This window comes from Haliotis rufescens, unplaced genomic scaffold (assembly GCF_023055435.1).
Source record: "Haliotis rufescens isolate VD_foot unplaced genomic scaffold, xgHalRufe1.0.p SCAF_74, whole genome shotgun sequence".
NCBI lineage: Eukaryota > Metazoa > Mollusca > Gastropoda > Lepetellida > Haliotidae > Haliotis > Haliotis rufescens.
Genome location: NW_025964366.1, coordinates 807,971 through 834,170, shown reverse-complemented (window position 1 = coordinate 834,170; position 26,200 = coordinate 807,971). Strand labels below are relative to the sequence as shown.

Sequence of the window (26,200 nt, the reverse complement as noted above, 5' to 3'; positions counted from 1 at the left end):
TCCAGTTTTTTTCCATGTTTGTTTCCAGGGTATTATGTCAGTTTTCCATGACATCATATCAGTAAAAAACACAACAGAAATAACAAACATTAAGAGTATTAATTCCGAATAACATAAAAACAGGCCAAATGGAGAAATTTAATTATTTTCCAGTCACTGATATCTCACCAGAAATATAAAACTGGTATGAAAATATAAGTTTTCCTTGACTCTTCCTTGACCTTTTAACAATTATTTATTTTCCCAAATTATTTCACTCCTGGAAAGATCGTACCAAAATTCCAAGACTTTTCCGGACTTCATGTCCTTGGACTTTGTTCCACAAAGATTTGTTTGTTTGTTTGTTGTTTAACAACATTCCAGCCATATGATCACAGTCTGTAAAAGATTGACTCTGGATCAGACAATCCAGTGATTGACATCTTGAGCATCAATCTACGCAACAGGGATATGATGACATGCATCAACCAAGTCAGCGTGTCTGGCCACCAAATCCTGTTAGTCGCCTCTTACAAGCATAGTCGCCTCTTTCAGCAAGCATGGTTTGCTGAAGACCTAATCTCTACCCGGACCTTCACGGGTTGTTCCACAAAGATATTTCATTGGATTGACTATTGTAATTCTATATTAAAGTGTAGCTTATGGGAGTTCTTATGTTGTGATTGCCTTGTGAAACAGGGGTTTGTCCCCGGATCCCCTAAAAATCAGAAAAAGAATCATTCTAGTCTGTGGGAGGAAAGCCTCAGTAACGCAGGTCTCAGGTGTTTAACACTTACGAGAAACCTACTGGCACCGGTTTGGTACTAACAAACCTAGAAACACAATCGGGTCAAATCGGGACTCAAACCCACAACAATAGGTTTCAGGCGAGTTCATGGGATGCAGCAGTGCACGGCGAATTAGACGACTGGGCAAGCCGTGCCTCCTCAAGCAGTTATAACCAATGATGACCAGTGTTATGGCTTTGTAAAGGTCACTTGCATTTCCAGCGGTAGAAAATAACAGTTTCAGTCCACTAGTCCTTATAATAATAACAAATTGCAAACCCCCTAAAAATGACAAATTTCTACTAGTCCTTATGATACCTTTACTATTGGGCAGTTTGGCAAGGACTATAGGACTAGTGCCAATTTCTAACGCTGCATTTCACTGATAAAAGGTTTAAAAAAAAGACGAACAAAAAGGCTTCAGTGCTCACCTTTCCACCATTACAGTGAATGCACCAGTGAATAACAATTTAAGAAAGTATCAATTTTGAATAATTTTCCCAGTTTGCATGCCAAGCACACTTAGTTTGAAATCCTATATAAATACCTGTGATTGGAAAAAATCGGTCACCAAAAAATAATACCTCAGTAACCTTGGCAACCAGGGTATTAGTCAGATGCTGGTTGAAGATAGCATTGCCAGCAGCTGTGATGAAATCCCGGAAAAACTCCTGGTAGCCAGTAAAACTGGGTGTCGGACACGGCCCGCCCAGGCTGAAGGGCTTGATGAAGCGCTCCTGTAGTCTGGAGAAAACACACAGGACAACATAGTCACACTTTAAATCTTGCAATCCTATAATCTGGAGAATATACACAGGACAACATAGTCATACTTTAAATCTTGCAATCTTGCAATCCTATAATCTGGAGAAAATACACAGGACAACATAGTCACACTTTAAATCTTGCAATCCTATAATCTGGAGAATATACACAGGACAACATAGTCACACTTTAAATCTTGCAATCCTATAATCTGGAGAAAATACACAGGACAACATAGTCACACTTTAAATCTTGCAATCCTATAATCTGGAGAATATACACAGGACAACATAGTCACACTTTAAATCTTGCAATCTTCACCTAATAAACTGTTTATTTTGATAAGGAGATAAAGCTAGATTATTTGTAGATTTAACCGCAGTAAATAGAATTTAGAACAAACATATAGATTTGTTTGTTTGTTTGTTGTTTAACACCGCACTCAGCAATATTCCACCTGTGTCGGCAGTCTGTAAATAATCGAGTCTGGACCAGACAATCCAGTGATTGACATTATGAGCATCGATCCACGCAATTGGGATTCGATGACATGCAACCAGTCAGCGAGCCTGACCACCCGATCCCATTAGTCGCCTCTTACGACAAGCATAGTCACCTTTGACAACAAGCATGGGTTGCTGAAGACCTATTCTACCCAATAAACATATAGATTAAACTTGGTCTGAGGATTTGATATTGCATGATAGGACAAAGAGTGTCATGCAGTTTGTTTAGGATAAATTCAGGGCTCGATTAAAGAACTTGATCTAACTTGCACCAAACAAACCCAACCTGTACCGATAAATTTGTCAAACATAGACGGATCTGCTACCAGTGTTGGTTCATGCTGACATAAAGGTAAGGTGGCATTTTGCAATAATAGGCTGCACTTGTGCATGTTTTATACAGCTAAATCGAGCCCTGAAATATCCATGTATGTTATGTAAGGGCAATGTAATGTTGTGGAGGTAATAAACTGATCTGGGTTCATGGTAAATGAACACTTCATATAAACGCTCATACAGTTTGGCCCTCACTATGCAGGTTCATACTGCAATAAACTCACACAAAGTGAAAGTCAACTCTTATAATTTTTTATATCACTTTTTTTCACCTCAAAGGATGTAGGTGTAGATCTATACACAATTTCATTTAGTATCCAGTGTGACTTCATGTTTACTTTGACAGCCATACAACAACCAGCTGTATCGCGGAATAAAATAGTTAAAGAGAGGTGGCGTGAGAGTATGTATGCTCAACTTTCTCTAAAGGAACATCTGTTGTAGTTTGTTTATATCAAATGTATTAAAAAAATATCATCATTGGGAGAGAAAGGTGTGTTAAGAACTACCTCACTAAGTCATTCACAACGACAGTGCGTCATAATACATTTACATCAAGTACAAGACACAAGTACAAGTACAAGAGATTTCCGAAGTTGTTAATGTACCTGTGGCAGTTACATGTGTTGGTCATCATTGATCAGGTGACTGCGAGCGACTATAATTTTGGCAGAGTGTGCAACGTATACACATTACTGAGAGATAAGTATGTGCAGATGTAGTATTGACGCTGTTGACCACCGTTACTCCTAAATATAACGGCTTGCAGTCACCTGACCGTCAATTCTTGTCCGGATTGTAACCACGCGATTAAAACTCAATGATCATGTTTATAGCTAAGAAAAGCGTATGTTGCAATTTTTGGCATTACTGAAGTACTATTCCTTATCTTGAGAATGGCTTGTTTTCATTTTACAAGTATTACCACACATGTAGCTATCTTCGTTAATTAATCATTGCGATATTTCGTGATTCCATTTCAAGTGGCAAGGACTACAGTTCCATGTGATGTTATTACAAGAGAATCATGTTATGTTCCCCATTACTTGTATATATTCATGTGGAGTTAGAATTTTCCCAAGTGTCTACCCTTTGTCTTTCTATCTTTTATTTTATTATTTCTCCCCAGGGGGAGTGGGCCAGTCCTGGAAGTACTGCAATACCAGGTCAACCCGTGGCAAGGAGAAGCAAGCTCTCACTTTGCCCACAACCAAAAATCAGTTTAATATCGATGTCACAATGAAGGACGTATCAGATATTAAGCTGATAAGAACAGATACTACACTTTGATCTTGGCCATTTCAGCCGCAAAGCGATACCGACCCCAGAAAAGTGGACATCTATATTGTCAATGACTATCAATCTCATTTGGAGTGTACTGGTAGAGTCGGGCTGAGATATATAAATGTTTATTCCATGATGCAGGACATAAACCTGTCCAGTTACCATGGCAACTGGTCCCAGTTGAATGTGATTTTATTACATCCAGAAGTTGTCAAGTTAAACTCAACAAACTAACCAAACCAACAGGAAAACAATGTCAGTGAAAGTTCAGCTATTAAACCTGTGAAATGTTCGCCCGACGTTTCCCTCAACCTGTGCATACAGACAACGTTCATTACGTAGTGAGAACGTCAATAACACCGTCTACGTTTCCCTCAACCTGTGCATACAGACAACGTTCATTACGTAGTGAGAACGTCAATAACACCATCTACGTTTCCCTCAACCTGTGCATACAGACAACGTTCATTACGTAGTGAGAACGTCAATAACACCGTCTACGTTTCCCTCAACCTGTGCATACAGACAACGTTCATTACGTAGTGAGAACGTCAATAACACTGTCTACGTTTCCCTCAACCTGTGCATACAGGCAACGTTCATTACGTAGTGAGAACGTCAATAACACCGTCTATTAAAAGAATACAGGCAATGCTTCAGGTGTGACAATGTTTCTAGGTTAAGACCTGGGGCTGTTTAATACTACAATTACAGTATACACGGTACAGAATTATCTAGTTTCAGGTTTTGGATCACATCACTCAGATTATCCCCCTCAAATCTGGGGTGTTTGTTATTCAATACATTCAATACCCTGTATATCATCTTGTAAGTGGTCGGTTGGGGAAACAGCTTTACATCCATATGAAACTGGACATTAAATAATGATCTTTCAGGGGCGAGGTGGGGTGTTGTTTTAGAACATAACTATACAACCAACCAAAGTAATCTATTTATATCAGGACCAGCCTAAAGCAGAGCACAAATAGTTTTAGCATTATACTGTATTCTGACTTCGTAAGAATGGTCTGATAAGTTCACAATATAAAAATATATCTTAAAAGTTACACATCCATTTCATAGATTTTGTCTCATATTCTTTCCATAGGTCAAAATGGTTCCGATACAATTGTTTCAGCAGAGAATGTGGTTCCTGTTTTGTTAATACATCAATTTAGAAATAGGATTAATTGTCGCTTTAGTGGATTCCTGTATTTTCATTTGTAAGATGTTGTTATCGCCACAATCAGATGTATTCCACCTATATGATGACCCGTAAATAATCAAGTCTGGACCAGACAATCCAGTGATTGATTTTGTGAACAACGATCCACACAATAGGGGTACAATGACACGCCGACAACTAAGTCACCCAAATCTGACCACCCCATCTTTTTGGTCGCCTCTTACAACCCGCATAGGTTGCTGGGAATCTAGTCTTACCTGGAATAACTACGGGGGGATCATCTTTATTTAAGTGACTGACACTCACTGAAAGCAGAGATTAGGCTGACATTGGAAATTCATGTCACAATCTTACACCACGTCAACATACAATATTGTCTTACATATATCAACTGAAATGTTAGACATTGTTTCTGAACAGTCTGTGAACATTACTAAATGTAGCTTTTTGAAATATCAGCCCCTCCTAAAAGTTTATTATCAAACTTTGTTTTACTCTGAGGACCATTTAAGAGGAGTGTCAATCTCCTTGCTGAAGGGGGAATTCTATCTTTTATTTATTTATTTCTCCCCAGAGGGAGTGGGCCGGTCCTGGAGGTACTGCAATACCAGGTCAACCCGTGGCAAAGGCGGAGCAAGCCCCTGACTCTTCGCCGAGTACCAAAAATCAGTTTAATATCGATGTCCCCCAATGGGGGACGTATCAGATATTAAGCTGATAAGAACAGATACTACACTTTGATCTTAGCCAAAAGGCCGAGAAGCGATACCGAGATATGGTGCATTTGACAATTATACCTGCGGTCATATTTTCTGAGGTTGGGTATATTCCAGTTTTCTTTTTCAAATTTAAATTTTGGGAAAGTAGGATAAACTTATCAATATATATACACAATATTGGCAGAAATTATATCTCAATTATGATTAAATTTATTTTATTTTTTATTTCACAGAGAAGGCTATAATAAAAGAAATGTGTGAATCTATGACTGATATCGGGCTGTCGCTAACACGCTTGAACGTACAGTGGAGGCAGCCGTTGTGCTATAAATAGCTAATGACCTACTTTAACCTCAACCACGCTCAACAAATGATAACAGCTCTCTTGCTTCTGATACCAACTGAACCTGAGTATAAAAAGCAAAAAACATTGTGGAACTTCTATGGTTATTACAAACAGAAATTTGCTTGAATGTTTATGACATAGTTTGAACAAATATATTTCCTTCAAATAATCAGATCATTTATGTTTAAACTTGGTATAAAAAACTTAAGATGTATTTTATGATATTTGAATGTTTTATTATGTTTACTGTAGAAATAAAATATGAAATTATATTTTTAAAAAGTTGTTAGAAAGTTCACACTCAGACATATTCTACTTCGATTTGTTGATGGGTCAGACAAAGAAATTCTAAATATAGCAACATTTCAAGGGAGATAAATTAGATCTTAAACTGAATGAAGTTGCTCTATAATCTCAAATTATTCACTCACAGGCTTATCAAACTTAAACTGTCACCTAAACAAAAAATAACCCGTCACACAATCTTTGCTACTAGGCCAATGATGAATGTGAAAAATTGTATTTCTTATCCTTATTATTTATAATCATTTGTTGTTATGTAAGTGTCAGTATTAATTTTGTTGTAATCTGATGTATTCACTGTAAAATACACTAAACCCACACTCTGAAATACTGTCATCAGAGATTTATCTCCACCTACTCAAAGGCAGATATTCGGCCCCAAGTCTGCAATACTGTCAACAGAGATTTATCTCCACCTGCACAAAGGCAGATATTCGGCCCCAAGTCTGCAATACTGTCAACAGAGATTTATCTCCACCTGCACAAAGGCAGATATTCGGCCCCAAGTTTGCACAAAATGTCAGTGAAACTTCCCAAATTGAAATTAAAAATTTCTCAATTCTTGTTAACATAATTATGACTGATGTTATGTGTAGGATAAAACACAAAAAGACGAGTAACCAGTTAAAAAATTTTCAAAACAAGACATCCCTACTTGCTATGATACCTATAAACCAGATGTTATTAACTGGAGTAAAATAAACACACTATCTGCAAATCTGATGAAGAAAACATTTTATTGACACTTTTACCAATGGCAACGAGGATACAAGGTCATCACGGTTATAGTGAGTGACTTGGGTTTTACGTATGTTTTAACATTATTCCAGTTTTTTTCATGGCGTGTCAGCTTAATGTGCGAGGAAAGCCCGAAGTGGTGCAGGTCTCAGACGTTTACCACTTTGGTGAAACCCACGAACACGGGTATGGTGCTGACAAACCTAGAAACATAATCAGGGCAAACCTGGATTCGCACTCACAATCATATGTTTCTGGCATGACCAAGGGACACAACTGTGCACAGTGGCACCTTAGACAACTGGGCCTACCGTACGGTCGTACCCCCTACCGCAGTTATAGGTGATCTTTGTACTGGTAGTACGATCTCCACAAATGGAACCAAAAGACAAAAATGGTGTCATTTTGGAATTCAGCAATGTCATTATTAAAACAATTATTCACTTCATTATGGTCACCTATTTTCGATCAGGTAGTTTGACGCCAGAAGAACAAGTACCGCTTTAACCTAGACCATGGCCTTGAGAGGGAGAAGAGACAATTTCCGTCATGTTAAGGCCAAGATCTAGTTCCCGTCTTTGAATGTATTTTTGGGATATCAAGTTAGTGAGTGAGTGACTAAGTTGGGTTTAATGCCGCTTTTAACAGTATTCCAGTCATATCACGGCGTGTCAGCTTAATGTGGGAGGAAAGCCCCAAGTGATGCAGGTCTCAGACATTTACAACTTTGGTGAAACCCACGAGCACGGGTATGGTGCTGACAAACCTAGAAACATAATGGGGGCGAACCGGGATTCGAACCCACAATCATAGGTTTCTGGCGTACGCAAGGGACGCAACTCTGCACAGCGAATAGTGGCGCCTTAGACGACTGGGCCACCCGTGCCCCCTGGGATATCAAGATTGTTGGATACCTTATTTAATATATCATAAACTATTCTACATCCCCTCCTCTACACCAAGTTTTCAAGGAAATATGGTATTAAGGGCAGATGTAACTCCGATGTTAGGGATATATTCCTACACTTGAGATATTGTTTTAATGCTTGGATAAGACTAGAGTATTCCAGAAGATGTGTTTTACAGTCGTATATATGTTTAAGGTTTAAAAATTTCCACTTTCGTCTATCAAATCAATTATAAGATTAATACCTTTTCCAGCGTAATGTTTTATAATATACCGGAGTGTTGACAAATTCATGCCAACCAGAAAGTGAATGGTTATCAAAATGCTGTTTCACATCTAAATTTCATATGTGAAGGAAAGACAAGTCCGGTGTGTATTTTAAGTTGTAAATCGTTATACAAGCATCCACAGATTCTCTACAGTTTTTGAGAATCGAGAGGAGCCACCAGCTTAAACAAACACGATGGGGATAATCCCTTGGCCAGCTGCTGGACACCACTAAAAGAACTGCCTGGTTAATAGAAGTCACTGATAAATTTTAGGAAAGCAATGGCTTTTCTTTTTCGGTTCATCTTCCCTTCACTAACCCACTAGGTCCGCTTACCCAGACAGTTCGCCCACGATCACGGTGGTGTATTGACAGTATATCTTATCGCCTAAACTATGATCTATATATTGCCATGTCCTAAAATATGTTCCGTGATTCAATGACATAGCTGGGATGATGACCGCTTATATTGTAATATTAAACCACTTGATAGACGATCGAAATGAGTCAGTGGGATCAGCCGATCGTTCATTCCAGGTCGCTTTGTTGACGTTTTGCAATTTCTCATTTCACCTTGTTTACCAATATATGTCAACCAATCTGATTGTAAAAAACAATTGTATCTGTTCACAATACCCAAAACACCAGTTTATATAATATTTACCTCATATTCAAAATAAATAATAACTAAGCTGCTTAAAAGTTCTGTCCTTGTACAATTCTTCAATGCTAAATGTTGAAGAGTTTACCATGGTCACCATCACTGTTGAAAGGATAAATGCAAGGCACTAATAATTCTAATGAAGAAACAGAAACTTACTTTTTAAATTTTTCTGGGTTTGTCTTCTTGAGTTGCGTGAGCAGTGTGACTGTTTCATCCTCTCCGTCACACTTCACTGACTTGTCACCTTTGCACATCTGGGCAGGGGGAGAAAATAGGCAATATCAGTTTAGCTTCATTTAGACACCCAGTTAGCCTAAGTTCCTAAATAATTAAAGATTTATCAAAATAATGCCAATATATGTCAGATCAAGTCTAAAGTCAATCTTTATTGACAAAATTGTTCATCTTCTTCATAGAATGAACATCAACCTTTCCAATTTGATTCAGTTTGAGTTGTAGCTCTGTGGCCAAAGGCTTTACTATGTGTCAAGTCTGTATGAATAATTGTTATGAAATTCTGAATCCTTTCAAAGAAAAATCATAACTGTTATAAGCAAGAGTTAACAATCAAAATGAACCTTGGTAGTTTCACCCAGTGATCAATATTTGGGTAACACAGAATCAAGCAAGTCACTGAGCCTGCCCAACCAATCCATTTGGACACCTCTTATGTTTGTTTGTTTGTTTGTTTGCTTGTTGTTTAACACTGCACTCAGCAATATTCCAGCTATATGACGGCTTTCTGTAAATAATCAAGTCTGGACCAGACAATGCAGTGATTGACATCATGAGAATCGATCCACGCAATTAGAATACGATGACATGCATCAACCAAGTTAGACCAACCGATCCTCTTACAACAAGCATCGTTGCCTTTTACAGCAAGAATGGGTTGCTGAAGACCTATTCTACCCCGAATCTTCACGGGTCGGTCAACCCTAACGACCAGCATAGGTTGCTGCGATCTGTGAACCGTGAAGCCAAGGCACTGAGTCTGCACATGAAACTTTACTTCACGCATTCATGCATGTGTGTGTGTGTATGACGTGTGTGTGTGTGTGTGACGTGTGTGAAGTGTGTATGACGTACATGTGTGATGTGTGTGTATGACGTGTGTGTGTGAGAGACAGATGTGTGTGTGTGTGTGTGTGTGTGTGTGTGTGTGTGTGTGTGTGTGTGTGTGTGTGTGTGTGTGTGTGTGTGTGTGTGTGTGTGTGTGTGTGTGTGTGTGTGTGTGTGACATGTGTGTGACGTGTGTGTCTACGGTTTTATAGTGCTCGCCCATTGAGATGCCATTCCTCAGTTACTGGTAGGGTTAAATGGGGTTTAACGTTGCATCCAAGATTATTGCACTTATATAGCGACGTGCATGTAGGTGTATGTGTGTGTGTGTGGCTGCTTGTACTAGTCCGGACTGATGCCTATTTATAGCGCTAGCCCACTGATATACCATGCCACAGTTTAACATGAATACCCCACTCAGACACAGTATACTGACTCCGAGCCGACCAGTCCTTGTTTTAGCCCCTTATTGCCGAGTGCCAGGCAAGGTAACAACAAGTACCATGTTTGACATCTTTTGATATGACGCAGCAGGGGATCAAACCGCCGACCTTCTGCTCTCCGCATCAGTTTAACATGGACACCCTAATCAGAAACATACAGACCCTGAGCAAACCAGTCCAGGTTTTATCCCCTTCATGCCAAGCACCATCAATTAATATATTTTGGTATGATGTGGCTTGGGAATGTAGAGAATCGAATAATCGACCTTCAACTCTCTGGGTAGACACTATCATTTGGTGGTAATTATTAATATGTAAACATTGAGGTGTTCAGGATACACCTGCCTCATGTACTGATCCATATCGAAACTTGAGCCGCGATGTGCCACCTCCTTTGTACTGTTTTGGCATTAACTTAGCATTTAGAACAGTATGTCTTTCACTCAATTTACACTCATTCTTATCATGGTGATGGTCTGTTTGTTTGTTTGTTTGTTTGTTTGTTGTTTAATGCCTCACTCAGCAATATTCCAGCTATATGACAGCGGTTTGTAAATAATCGAATCTGGACAGGAATCTCTGATTGATATCATACGCAATTGGGACATGCATCAACCAAATCAGCAAGACTGACCACCCGATCCCGTTAGTCACCGACATGCCTGGGTTGCTGAAGACCTATTCTACCCCGGATCTTCATGGTACAGTGATCCCTCGCTATTGTGCTCTTCGATAAAGCGCTACCTCGGTTACTACGCGCGGTAACGCATGGCTCCCAAAATTTATGTACACTTTTAATACTGAGAGTTTTACACAGACATGATTGTATTGTTGTTCGTTGTCCATTTGCACATAACGCTTCTCATTGCATAATCAACCGTTTATCGCTGACACGGCGGTCATTCCTTTTGATTCGGATCAAGTAACCGTATCAAACAAATTAATCTGGCTTGAATGAGTATCTATATTTATATGAATGTGTATGAATGCGTATAGTGCTGGTCAAAACTCTCGTTTTCAGTATTTTAAGCAACATGTCCAATCAATGCCACTGAAACACTCTGTACTTGTGTAATGAATTGTGGTTGGCTCTTCACTCATAGCATCTGTTACTACCATTATCGATCCATATTTTAATGTAAGTAGACTACATTCACATTGAATGTGGCAGTTAAGGCTAGTAAATAATAACAAAAGGCGAAAGCATAATAGATATATATATTTACACTATGAACGGTAAACAACTTGTATCATTGCAATGTGCGAGACAAGGCGAAGATCGTGAGATTGGCCGAGCGCGCTCCCCCACCTCGGCCTCGGTTAAACGGCTCATCGTCTATAACGCCCACCAATTATTTGGACCCCATTGTTGTTTAATGATGCATTCGGCAATACTATAGCAATTTGACGGTGGTCTGTAAATAATTGAATGACCAGACAATCCAGCGATTCATATCTGATCATAAGCATCGATATATGCATTTGGGATATGATGTCATGCTTAAACCAAGTCAGCAAGCATGACCACTGGATCCTGTTTGTCGCCTCTTATGACAAGCATGGGTAGCTGAAGACCAATTCTAACACGGATCTTCACAGGAGGAAATGCATGGTTGCCGAGTGTCCCACATCTTCACAGCGTGAGACCAAGTAGTAAATGTGGGTTATTGCAAAGTTTCACATCCATCACTGTCAAGAAACTTAAAGTTGACCCATTTGTCCAGCCCTGATGCTAGTGCAAGAGGCCTGGAACTGTCCCATGACGTACTCACCACAATAAGCTGCGACAGGAAGAGGCGGGCAAAATGAAGATGATTGGTCAGGTCTGTGCGGAAAGTAACCAACCAGCGGATCCGCTCCCCGTGGACATCCACCAGTGACCAACCAGTATTCTGGCGCTTGTCTTCCCAGTCTCGTATCAGTTCGTAGAATACGTCCCTGGGGAAAAATGAAGTACACTGTGTCAGAAACATAATGTCTTTGGTAAAAGGATTACCATGTTCCCATTCTGTGAGATACTTTGACCCTTAAGATCATGGTAAGTAGAACATAACGAAGTATGTGAGAGTACTAGCCTCGGGTCATTTTGTGGATTTGATCCTGGGATACTGAAAATGTTGAAGATGCTTCAGATGAAACAGGTGAGGTGAAATGGGGTTTAACGTCGCGTCCAAGATTATTGCACTTATATAGCGACGTGCATGTACGTGTGTGTGTTTGTGTGGCTGCTTGTACTAGTCCGGACTGATGCCGATTTATAGTGCTAGCTCACTGAGATACCATGCCGCAGTTTAACATGAATACCCCACACAGACACAGTATACTGACTCCGAGCCGACCAGTCCTTGTTTTAGCTCCTTAATGCCGAGCACCAGACAGGTTAACAACAAGTACCATCTGTGACTTTAAGATAAATGATGGACAACAAATATAGAACTGTCTTGTTTCCAATTAATTTGTCACCTCTTACGACAAGCATAACATAAAATGTATTCCAATACTCCAGCTATGACGGTAGCCTGTAAATAATCATCTCTGGACCAGACCATCCAGTGATTGATATTGTAAACAACAAACAATACTGTCGGGGTTTGTTGACACACCATCAACCATGTCAGCAAGTCTGATCAACCAATCCTTTGGTCGCCTCATGCAACCAGTATGGGTTTCTGGGGACCTGTCCTAAAAAACAATCCCCCTGGGTACTAATCCCTTGAAATAAAGCATTTCTCTCACCTTTGTTTTTTGAACTGATGGAAGCATTTATCATTGGGAAAGCTCTTCCTGTTGTCCGTGTCGGCCTGAAATGACACGCCACCTATTGGTGACCTTGGGAATGACAGGATACTCTGAAAATACAAACACAAATATCAACCTTGATTTGTGGTCCACAAATCTGCTTTCTTGCATACGAAGTCAATTAGCAAATTATTTATACAGTTTAAAGTCCACACCCTATTTCTACTGTAAGGTATCAACGTCTTCCAATGAAGTTTAAGACTGCCTTACAATACTCAAAAGCATCCATATAAACAGACTTACAAACAATGTTATGACAAACTTCCTGGCTCACAATGAATATGTGGGCATGGCCAAAGTTTGGCACCATATTATCCAGCTTATTTGCACACCAGCAATAAGGACTTATGTTGACAGTGGTGTGAAATATATCTCAACACTCATACAGTTGTTATTTCATGACAAACAATTTTCAACAACAATTTGCCTCATTCACAATCACTGGACCCCAGCATTATTGGACCCCTTCATGTAGGCCAGTGTTGGCCTTGTCGTAGGCCTCTCTTGTGCTGTACCTACCCTAGCAGTGTTGGCCTTGTCGTAGGCTTCTCTTGTGCTGTACCTACCCTAGCAGTGTTGGCCTTGTCGTAGGCCTCTCTTGTGCTGTACCTACCCTAGCAGTGTTGGCCTTGTCGTAGGCTTCTCTTGTGCTGTACCTACCCTAGCAGTGTTGGCCTTGTCGTAGGCCTCTCTTGTGCTGTACCTACCCTAGCAGTGTTGGCCTTGTCGTAGGCCTCTCTTGTGCTGTACCTACCCTAGCAGTGTTGGCCTTGTCGTAGGCCTCTCTTATACTGTACCTACCCTAGCAGTGTTGGCCTTGTCGTAGGCCTCTCTTGTGCTGTACCTACCCTAGCAGTGTTGGCCTTGTCGTAGGCCTCTCGCAGCTGCTGCTGCAGATGAGGGGAGAACTCCGTGATCCTGGTGTTGTCTGTGAGGAACCGGAGAGTACTCTTGTCCAGCTGACTCAGGATTCTGGACACCACAAACATTTGCATCTTTTAAAGTACAAGGCAGACACACTTTGCCAAGAGTTAAAAAGAAAATAATGCATCTAATGCACCTAAACCAGATCAGTTCATTTCTATACATTGCCTGACTGTCATCCAAAATATTATTGTAACAAATCTGGTAGTAATACAGAAGAATGTTCCATCAACATTGACTTAAAGTTTCAAAAAATATAAAAATGTCCTAAATCATATATTGTCTGTAAATAGTCTATTCCAAATTACTTCTCAGTGCCATGAAGGTCAAGAGTTGGTTTGGTTTGGTTTCTGTTTTACGCCCCTCTCAGCAATATTCCAGCTATATGACGGCGGTCTACATACAATCGAGTCTGGACCAGACATTCCAGTGATTGATATCATGAGCATCGATCCACGCAATTGGGATCGATGACATGCTTCAACTATAACAGCGAGTCTGACCACCCGATCCCGTTAGTTGCCTCTTATGAAAAGCATAGTCGCCTTTTAGGGCAAGCATGGGTTGCTGAAGAACTATTCTAACCCAGATCTTCACGGGTCAAGAGTTGGGGGTAAAGCAAAGTTTTTCACAAATAACTACGAATGAAAGTATGAATGATCAGCTTCTTGAATACAACTGCAGTGATGTTTCGGTGTAGATACAGTTATCAAGCAAGTGATACACTTTGTGAGCAAGTAACAACAGTGTTATTTGTTGCAATTTGCATATCCAACTTCAAAATACAATGATCTGATAATCCAAAACGTAAAAACTTCTGCAAAATTATGTGCTGACACCAGTCAAATGCAACAGATGCACAAGATCTTGCAGCAACACATCCAGTAACCTGCGTACCTGACCTGCTTCTCCATGATGGTGACAGCAAAGTACACGGCATTATGTACGGAGGAGAAGTACTTCACTTCATCTGACTCTGCAACATGACAACAATAACAAGTCAATCTCTGAAAAATCAAATCTTTGGCTGATATGAAGGCTCTCTAACATGTCTCAATCAAGATCTGAGGACACCTCTATAAAAAGGTCCCATTAGAGTAAAAGATTTGATCATAATGAGATTGCTAACAAGTGTAATAACTCACAAACTAATGGTACAGGTTCCATGTGTGCAGAGCTCCAGATAAGCTGCGTATCTGCGTGAAATATGCATTAGAAATGCAGAAATATGCAGTAAAATAAAATCCAAGCGTATCAAATACGCAACGAACATTACAGATACGCTACAAAACTAAAACTTGTGCGTATCATCAAAATATTGTGAAGTAACCCTGCGTATTTGATTAGCAAATCAGCAACTTATTTTGAAATTATAAACAGGCATTCCGTCAACCTTGCCAAACTCCACGATGACAGTTACATCATGATCATTTGCCATCACACTTTCTTGTGGAAGTATCGTGGTAATTTTGAGTCCTATAAAGCTCTCGAACCCACACGACACCAGTTTGCAGGGACTAGATGAATAGTGTTTTTAAATATTTAACTTAAATACCCACATGTGTAAAAACTAGTGCATGGGTAAAATACCCACAACACCAAAAGCTTATCTGGAGCTCTGATGTATGCCTGCGGTGTTTTACCTTGACTTACAAAAGTGGGGGTCCAGGGTCCCCTTGCACCAACTGATCTTAGCGCTAAGACTATCGTAAGCCTATGTTAATGTATGGGAGTTATGATCATCTTAGCGCTAAGATCGCTTTGTGCAAGTGGGCCCAGGTGACTCCAAATAATGAATTTTAAGGATCCTTGCAGACAATATGAGGGTCCTGTAAACATGGTAAAGTATTAACATGGTTTAGTGTACTGCACATTTTGATAATTACTTTAGAGCCTGGAATGAATCAATCTTCATGTTGACAGTGGTCATGATTGATGGATGAATTGACAGACACCCATTCTCTTGGTGAGGTGAAGGTAAAATGAATATTACTGTGCGTTCCTTGGGACGCAGAGTATTCTTTTTCTGCGTCGGGTATCTACATTTGTGCATACTGAACGCACAATTCTGAGAGTCATAAAACCCTGCACATGGTACAAAAAGCTTGTCGTCAGAAGGAACTAAAATGAGGATCAGTAAGTTACAATGTTATGCATGTGTGATCCTTGAGTGTATTCATTACCTGGTATCAAGGACTAATTTGTCAGGCCAGACTCACCCTGACTGACATCTTTGTCTTCCTGGACCTCCTCACCTACCGAGGTGAGAAGCTGGGTGAGGAAATACAGCTCCACCGTCAGGTTGGGGAAGAGATAATCTGTGGAGGGGAGACAACTCCAGTAAAATGAGGCTCATCACTTAATATTTGTTGTTTGTTGTTTAACGCCGCACTCAGAAATATTCCAGCTATATGACGGCGGTCTGTAAATAATCGAGTCTGGAGCAGACAATCTAGTGATTGACATCATGAGCATCGATCCACACAATTGGGATACATTGATATGCATCAACCAAGTCAGCGAGCCTGACCACCTGATCCTGTTAGTCATCTCTTACGACAAGGAAAGTCGCCTTTAACAGCACGCATGGGTTGCTGAATATATCATCATATTAGGGGTAAATTAGTATGGTTTCAAGGTGCGTTAGGCAATAAACTTCAGGGCTCGAAATTAGAAAAAAATCAGGTGTGCCCAAGGGCACTGGTCCTGTTTTTCAGGTGTGCCAATTTCAGTTTAGGTGTGCCTTGTCTCTATTACCCAATAATCATAGCAAATAGCGATCGTCACAAATAATCACTTCCGTTTGAAAAGCAAGACCAACGTAATATTCATGATACTTTGTGCCAAATTCCTAGTGTAGTTCCAGAGGTTGAATCAGTGCCATGTGTATATTCATTAATTTATGCTGAGATTCACACACACAATTATCGAGTCCAGTAATTCCAGCCTGGTTCGGCAAGGGTGGAAACTGGACTTTTAAAGCCAGTTAACTCTCTTGCCTCAGGAAGATGAGTCCAAAGCAACCTATACCAGATCAGGTTGATCACAGACTTATCCAGGATTCGGGGGCACGAGTGGCCCAGTCGTCTAAGGCGCCGCGATTCGATGTGCAGAGTTGCGTCCCTTGGGCACACCAGAAACCTATGATTGTGGGTTCGAATCCCGGTTCGCCCCGATTATGTTTCTAGGTTTGTCAGTACCATACCCGTGCTCATGGGTTTCACCGAAGTGGTAAACGTCTGAGACCTGCATCACTTCAAGCTTTCCTCCCACATTAAGCTGACACGCCACGATATAACTGTGATACTGTTAACTGGCGTTAAACCCAACTCACTCACTCACTATCCAGGATTCCAAACTAAGTGCCCTTGGCAGGCAAATTTGAAGATAAAAAGGGTTATTATGCTCTCATTGGCCAGTGAAATATAAGTCACCGGTACAAAGCCATAATTGGTTATTATCATGAAACATGTATTGGGAAATTTGTAGTTCCAATTTGAAAATATTTACTGATGTTTGTGCTTCACACCTGGGCAGAATATCAATCTCTAAGCAAGCCCAGATAAATCTTTGTTGATAGTGGGTCATTGTACCACAACGGCTTGGGCTGTTGTTCATAATATCAATCACTAGATAAGCTATCCAGATTTTTGGACATCATATAACTGGAATTTGCTGGTTGAGGTGTTACAACAAGCAAAACAATATGAAAAGTTGATAAAATCATGAAAATGTTGCAATTTGTCTCTATCAAAAGACTGAGGTGAAATTCAAAACAATGTGTTGAACTTGGGGTACTGAATATCAAACTGACCCTTAACATGACCGTAGCAAAATTCTTACACAACAAAAACTTCCTACCTGTCAGTGCCCTGGAATATAGGTCTGCCATGACATCAAGAGCATGTTGGTGGGTCACCTGACTCGGATCAGCATGGACGTACTCTATGTGACTAGCTTTCCTCTCCAGGACTGTCTTGGTCGGCGTGACACATGGCACGGAATCCAGGTCAGACTTGGCAGACTTTGGGGAAGCGCATGGATCATTCTCTATCAGTTTCTGTCGACGAAGTTTTTCTTGCCTGCAGTTAAACATTTTAGGTCATAATTCAGGTGTTTATCCAGAATTCTAAACTAAGTGCCCATGGTGGGCAAATTGCCCCGAGGGTCACCGAAAAGCGCAGTTCTTCATTGCTGTTTGTTTGTCAGTTGTTTTATGCCGAACTTAGCAATATTCCAGCTATATGACGGCGGTCTGTCAATAATCGTGACTGGACCAGACAATCCAGTGATTGACATCGTTAAATTCATGAGCATCGATCCACACAATTGGGATATAATGACATGCATCAACCATGTCAGCGAGCCTGACTACCTGATCCCGTTAGTCACCTCTTACGCATATCTTCATTGCTACTACAAAGAAAACTTATGATAGAATGGATAATCAACTTCTTATCTATTTTATTCTTTAAACCGGTAAGTTCTTATATTTGTAAATTCAAATTATCTTAACATAAAAATTACATTGGATTCACTGCAATTAAAACCAAGCATTAGAAACCCCTCCATTTGTATTGGTCTTGTAACAGTGATATACAAGTCCTTGCTCAAAAGCCATAACACATGTCAAAATATATTAAAAGGAATTGGGAAATTATTGATTCCAATGTAGAAGTTGACCCTTCATAGTGTGTATATTTCCACACCACACAGGGGTATGCGCTTTTATTACCCTGGTAACTGAATCAGTGTGCACTCAACAATCATTCTCAGCTCCCTGGGGAGTATACAACCCAAGCTGCCTGTTAGGCACGAGAAGGTTAACAACCACATTGCCATCTCATCCTTCCAGGTACCCATTCACTGCTGGGTGAACAGAGGCACATTTCGAACAAAGTCACTTGCCCAAGGAGACACCACATGTGTAACATGTGCTTCTGTGTGGGGCAGGACCGAAGACCTTGAAACTCTCAGACGCCAAGCTGCCAACACGCAGTCACTCGTCCATGGACTCTACGAGATCTATGTTGCTTAATGCTCTAAATGCCACTGTCGAACCCATTCGACAGGCGCATAGTCGAAGGACACCCCCAAATGAAACTCGCTATAACTGTTTAACGAGTAGGCTTTGCATATATTTTAAGTTACGTATGGTATGTGTAACTGCTCAGCTTGCAAAATATCAAAACTCTAAGTTAGAGTTTTACCTAAATTTACCTCTAAAAGAAAACATCGCAAGTAGGAAAGCAATGACTAAATTTATCAGCACACAAGTTGTGACACAACTACCAGAAACGGCCATTGTTGACTTTTGGCACATCACGTTGAGCGGCATGCAGTCCGATATTTTCTTTATCATATTATCATTTTTCATATTCGATCCTAATTTTTTGTTTGCTGACGAAAGGAAAACACTCAAGTTACTTGATTTCTAAAAATGAGCAAATTTCAATGAAATTAATTTTAAACAAAAACAATCTGAATCGTAACATCATCGATTGGATGGAACTTGTACGATCAGGCACCTGTTTTGTGACCTTTGCTCTGCACATAGGACCATGTGTTTTCCAATCAATCCAGATTTCGGGTCAAGTATCAGCCTCTCGGCAAGGTCTAGTAAAGTAACCCCTGTAATTTACCATTATTTCTAAAAAGGAAGTTTTCGAATGAAAGAGTCATGTGACCATGATGTGTGATACATATGATCACGATGATGTGGTAAATGATTAACATGATCAAATGTATTTGCTGTTTTTACCGGAGTAGCTCCCTCTCTTCCATGAGTGTATGCTGGGTAGTTTTGCCACCCCACGCATCCCCCGAACCTCTCACTGGGGGTGACACTTCCATCACAGCCGCAGAGAAGGGAGATGATCCCTGATTGGTTGACTTTGTCACTGGAGTCGGATTAATTCGCCGTGGTTTCCGTTTTTCAGACGATCTGGAAGAAGCGAATGTCAAGGGAACCATGGTTACACATGAAAAAGAGGATAGTTGTGAAAGAGCTTCTAATCATCACTAGTTTGGGGAAGTTTTTGCAAAATCATGTTGATGATAGGATCAGCCCAACCGATTTTTTGAGAAACATAAGACAAAACATGAAATTGTTGTTTGTAATTTCAATTTCACATGCATGTTTGAGCATGTCAAACCAATTTAAAATCAACATGATGAACATGAAGTTGTTTGTTTCTTTATTATTTAACGCCGCACTCAGCAATATTCCAGTTATATGATGGCAGTCTGTAGTCAATCAAATCTGGACCAAACAATCCAGTGATTGACATCAAGAGCATCGTTCAACGCACTTTGGATACGACGAAATGCATCAACCATGTCAGCGAGCCTGACCACCCGATCACGTTAGTCGCCTCTTACGAAAAGCATAATCGCCTTTTACGGCAACAATTGTTTGCTGAAGACCTATTCGCCCGGGAGCTTCACGGGCCGATGAACATGAAAGGGTACTTATGTTGAAATATATGCATGAATAAAGATTCAAGAAGACTTGAGATAAAACTAAAGCCAAAACCTGCGAATGTGTGTCCTCACGCTTTAATTATTATCATGATTATAGCTCGGGACAAAACAACACTATACATGGGGGTAGGGTAAACTGTAGGTCTTCAGCAACCCATGCTTGCCGTAAAAGGTGACTATGCTTGTCAAAAGGCAACTAGCGGGATCAGGTGGTCAGGCTGGCTGACTTGGTTAATGCATGTCATTGATCCCAATTGCATGGATCGATGCTCATGATATTAATCACTGGATTGTCTGGTCCAGACTCGATTATTTACAGACCGCCGTCATAGTCATAGCTGGAATATTGCTGAGTGCAGCGTTAAACAACAAACCAACCAACCAATCTTAAACATGACACAAAGACTTAACTACATGATTACAGTATCATGATACCTGATAGATGATTTTTCCTCTATCTTCTTGGGCTGTTGATATTTTGGTCCTGAATAGTCACCACCTCCTCCAACTGCATCAAAGTCTTCAGCTGCAGCGACAGCTTTGGCAAAGGGAGATAACCCTAGCTCCTGGGGACACTTAGTCACAGGGGTTAGAGTTATTCTTCGTGGTTTGGATGCTTCTGGAGATTTATTTGGGACACTTTTGGTATCACTGAAACATAACAGTTAAAAAATTTGAGCAAAATCTTCAAAAGCTTGTAATGCAAACAAGTTCATTACATCAAATAATAGAGCTATCAAATACATGAAGCAGTAAGCACACAACACAGAAATAAGCTAAACGTAAGCACGATAACCTAAAGCTAAAAGCCATAAATTGTACAGAGTAGATCCACACAGCCATACGACATCATATACATAATTGTGAATGATGAAGTATTTCAATTACTGATGATCAGTGTTGTGTTTGAAAGGGTATGTGAGGTGAAATGGGTTTAACGTCGCATCCAAGACTATTGCACTTATATAGCGACGTGCATGTCCTTGTGTGTGTTTGTGTGGCTGCTTGTACTAGTCCGGACTGATGCCGATTTATAGTGCTAGCTCGCTGAGATACCATGCCGCAGTTTAACATGAATACACCACTCAGACACAGTATACTGACTCCTAGCCGACCAGTCCTTGTTTTAGCCCCTTAATGCCGAGCACCAGACAGGATAACAACAAGTACCATCTTTTAACATTTTTTTATATGGCGCGACCGGGGATCAAACCCCGGACCTTCAGCTCTCCGGGCGGAGGCTCTACCACTAGACCACGGAGGCTGTCGTGTTTGAAAAGGAATCATATGACTTGCAACATACATGTAAAGGTGTTCAAATTTCATACGTGTGAAAGTACAACAGTATATACATTAATAACTGAGATTCAGACCTAAAACGGTCGCCAATGCGACCTAAATTTCAATTTATCCACTGTCTTAAATTCAGAGGTAGCCAAATGACTACCTTGAAAAATATATTGTAGCGACTAAATCTTATTGCTACACATATGTAGACACAAAAATATATAACAGCTGATCTTGGAAAACATCTGCTAATAATTGTACTTGCAAATAATTCCTCATAAAGTCGACAATAAACGGAAATACATTTAAATATTAACTTAATTAGTATTTTATTTAACTCAATTTCACTGGCTCCGCAAATTCAAGACCGGACATAAACTATCATTTAAAAGATTTAAAGTATTTTAGCTCATTCAAGTGAATTTTCTCTAAAGCATATTACAACTGCTTTACAAATGACCTAAATTTCAATTTGTCCACTGTCTAAGATTCAGTGGTAGCCGAATGACTACCTTGAAATATATCTTGTAGCGACTAAATCTTATTGCTACACATATGTAGACACAAATTAAATAACAGCTGATCTTGGAAAACATCTGCTAATAATTGTACTTGCAAATAATTCCTCATAAAGTTGACAATGAACGGAAATACATTTAAATATTAATTTAATTAGTATTTTATTTTAGTTGGCATTGCTCATTGGATAAGCAAGGATATACCTATATAATCTAGTAGCATATGTTACATCATTTTTCAAGTCACAAATAACAAAAATCAAGTACAGTTTCTACTAATATACAATTCCAAGACTAGTGCTATGACTTGTACATGTCATAATAGTTATTTGATATAAGATAATTTCAAACACAGTGGCCTACCTACAATATTGGCTTGACTTCTTGATTTTACCACTAACTACCTGGAAAAAATACTTTTAGCCATATGGCTACATGGTAAAATGCTAAAGTTTGGGGCCTGACATTAACTAATTTCTCAAAGAAACTATTATTGAACCTTTTTTCTCGTTTTTCATCAGCTCCTCCCACTGGAGGAAAATCATTCATGCTGATGAGGCTGAAAACAGGAGAGCTTCTTTCCCTTGCATCCTCATTACTTCTGATGAGGGGTGATCCCCCTTTCTTCCTCCCTGGTGCTCTACGATTGGGGGGTTGGGCAGTTGGAGACGGGGATGCTTCTCGGGATGAATAGGGAGATCGTCGTCTTCTTGAGTTTCCAGATTCTGGTGTCAGGAGAAACTCACCCAGACAAAGTTTCTGTTTTGTACGTTGAGCTTCTGGTGTTTGAGACAATGAGGATCTACGTCTATTTGGCGTGTCACCATCCCATCTTTTTCTGTGATAGTCATTATGAGACATTCTATCGCTGCCACCAAAACGATGATGGATATGGGCAGAATCGACTGAAGAGTTGGGGGAGAAGAGGGGACTAACATTATCAATGTCCGGTCGGAAACAATCAGCAGGACTGTCTGAAAATAACTGAACTCTTTTTGCACTTGAAGTTGCTCGTTTTTGAACTGGTGTCTCCACTTTCTGTGTGCTTGGAGTTTTAACTGGGGATGTATTACTTGACTTCGCATTCTGTAATAGATGCAAAGTTTGGTCCCGCAGAAAGTTTAAGAAAAATGCAATGAATTCAGTTCGAAGATTGTCTGTGCTTTCAATTCCTCCAGGAAGTTCATTCTGCAAAGTAATTTTTTAAGCATATAGCAGATTTATTTGGAAACAAATATAAAACAACAAAGACTCGTGAAAAAGTCCATTCCTGTTAAATTAAAGCAGCTGTATAGTGAACAACTAAATGCATTGCTTGTATCTTGTGATAACATGCGTGGCCACAAATCTTTTTTTCAACTCAATGTCACTGGCTCCGCAAATTCAAGACCGGACATAAACTATCATTTAGAAGATTTAAAGTATTTTAGCACATTCAAGTGAATTTTCTCAAAAGTATATTACAACTGCTTTACAAATGATCACAATATGGCATATCGAAACTCTTGACTGTCACATTTGTCGGCAAAAAATACATCTCAAAATAAACTTTGCCACATAAAACGGCAAGCTAAAGAAAAGGATCAACTTTACGTATTCTTTGAGTAATGTATCAGTCCAGTTCTTACATTGTTCGATTTGTTCCCCAACCAAGTAACGAGTGCTTCGGCAGACACCTGTTTATTCAGCAGAAGCTGAAGCACGGTAGCCATTTTGATTACCCCGCCTTTCAGGAATGGGTTGATACTGAAATGTGCGTCGGAGAAAGATTCGAAATTAGCACACACAAATAATTTAACTAATCACTGAATGTTTGTGTTATGTAAACGATACCACATTCTTTCATATAAGATGTTGTGTCCTTGTCAGTTGATTTAGAAAACATGATATTTGATTAATGCCGAATAAATACGACCGGTGTTCAGACGAAAAGACCAACTTTAAAATCACCACATCCCGCGAATTTCTGTGTGTGTTCGGTTGGATAATGTATTTAGACGTGTAAACTTAATTAGTGATTTCAGCAAAAGGTTACAAATTATGTTTATCGGATGTCGTTGAACTACGTAATTAGATTAGATTACGACAAACGAAATAAAACAAAGTAAGATGTAAAAATGATATGAAAAAGGCAAAACCGATAAAGCGACCGCATCGATCTCGTGGCACATTTCATATTCCGTGGTACATACAGGTCAACAATATATATATATATATGTGTGTATAAAAAATAATAGCTAGTCCTTGTAAAGGAATATATATGTTATTGTAATGGCCATTATTATGAATGTCCAAATATACCATTCAAATTCACACTTTTGAAGTCATTGTTTTTTTCTTCAGAATTGGGCTTTTGGAAAAGTAAAGATTGTGACGGTCATAGCCTGTGGCTATCTGCATATAAGTATATTCCTTGTTTATGCCTTTTCAGATTCTTGCTGTTTGGAAGACGACATATTGTTCGAAGAATACTGAAAATTCAATGCTTGAAATTATTAGTGTTTTTTCCCCGTCGAAATAGTGTCCCTTCCTCTCACAGTTGGAGCAGTCATAAATTATGGATACAGAATTTCATCCTTCTTGCAATATATTCACTTGCTATTTTGTTATGCACAAAGAATTAAGTCGATTAACTGTTGACTTCCTCGCAACATAACCATAATAAAATAATGATGATACTCCACCATTCAAAAAGAACAAACTCAGAAAACGCGGTCTACTCTACATGCAAGTACATTTATAGTGTTGCCAAGTGTGGGCGGCTATATCTCTCAGCATGGCAGGACAGGTTTGGTCCATATCCAAAATTAAGGCTCATGGATACATCAACGAAATTCTACCACACGTCCCCCCAATTGCAGCCAACGGCAACGGTGTATTCCAGCAGGACAACGCTCGACCGCATACAGCACGGATCATAAGAGCCTTTCTACACAACAACGTTGATGTTCTCCCCTGGCCCTCCAGATCCCCATGTTCCCGCGGCAAAGGTGTTAACTGACTTTGTGAGAAAGTCAGTTAACACCTTTGCCGCGGGAAGATGCCAGATCCCCGGATCTGAACCCGATAGAGCACCTGTGGGATGAACTAGATAGATGGCTGCGCCGACGCCAACCATAAGCCCAGATATACGTATGAGGTGAGGTGAAATGGGGTTTAACGTCGCGTCCAAGATTATTGCACTTATATAGCGACTGCATGTACGTGTGTGTGTTTGTGTGGCTGATGCTAGCTGCTAGCTCACTGAGATACCATGCCGCAGTTTTACATGAATAGACCACTCAGACACAGTACACTGACTCCGAGCCGACCAGTCCTTGTTTTAGCCCCTTAATGCCGAGCGCCAGACAGGGTAACAACAAGTACCATCTTTTAACGTCTTTTGGTATGACGCGGCCGGGGATCGAACCCCAGACCTTCAGGTCCCCGGGCGGACGCTCTACCACTAGACCACGGAGGCGGTCGATAAACGTATGATGTTTATGGGGTACTATAGATACAAACAGACAACCTCGATTTGCATGTGAATGAACAGGAAAACGTGATCACTGATAATGATATTACCTCACGACCCGTTGGCGTTTCATTTAGGATATTAACAATAGGTCTTGAGCGACAGTGTAAAATACAAAAGTCTCAGTACATTTCCGTATCACTCTCCATGACGAGTGTGTTGTTGTTGTTGTTTTTATTATTTGGGATCTTACAAGGATACTTATTTTGAAAACTATTCACATACAGTCTTTAGTACGAAAGATTTCCGCGGTCAACTCCCATTTAACAGAGTGTATCAGTCAATGTTCACCTGTAGCCGTCTCTAGATATTTTCTTTTCTAAAACAATCGGAGCAGTGACAACTGGTGTGCATGTTATCACCAATGATGACACCCGATAT

At 40.0% G+C, this 26,200-nt stretch overlaps 1 protein-coding gene and 2 non-coding genes across 4 annotated transcripts in view; all 3 read right to left on the bottom strand.

The window, feature by feature from the left end:
• Positions 1–24,039, bottom strand: part of LOC124152454 (codanin-1-like) — a 43,906-nt gene extending 19,867 nt beyond the window's left edge. For both annotated transcript variants that reach the window (XM_048388595.1, XM_048388596.1), the window contains exons 1-12: positions 23,934–24,039; positions 22,805–23,493; positions 20,936–21,151; positions 19,779–19,961; positions 17,879–18,099; positions 16,237–16,335; positions 14,915–14,993; positions 13,942–14,065; positions 13,031–13,143; positions 12,067–12,232; positions 8,946–9,043; positions 1,352–1,511 (exon numbers count right to left, since the gene is read on the bottom strand). In XM_048388595.1, the coding sequence (XP_048244552.1) occupies positions 1,352–1,511; positions 8,946–9,043; positions 12,067–12,232; positions 13,031–13,143; positions 13,942–14,065; positions 14,915–14,993; positions 16,237–16,335; positions 17,879–18,099; positions 19,779–19,961; positions 20,936–21,151; positions 22,805–23,493; positions 23,934–24,017 (2,232 nt within the window). In that variant the 5' untranslated portion in view covers positions 24,018–24,039. The remainder of the gene's footprint in view (positions 1–1,351; positions 1,512–8,945; positions 9,044–12,066; positions 12,233–13,030; positions 13,144–13,941; positions 14,066–14,914; positions 14,994–16,236; positions 16,336–17,878; positions 18,100–19,778; positions 19,962–20,935; positions 21,152–22,804; positions 23,494–23,933) is intronic.
• Positions 3,504–3,691, bottom strand: LOC124152474. The gene has a single exon (XR_006863522.1). It is a non-coding gene; the product is annotated as a U2 spliceosomal RNA (small nuclear RNA).
• Positions 5,419–5,611, bottom strand: LOC124152472. The gene has a single exon (XR_006863521.1). It is a non-coding gene; the product is annotated as a U2 spliceosomal RNA (small nuclear RNA).
• Positions 24,040–26,200: the final 2,161 nt, after the last annotated feature.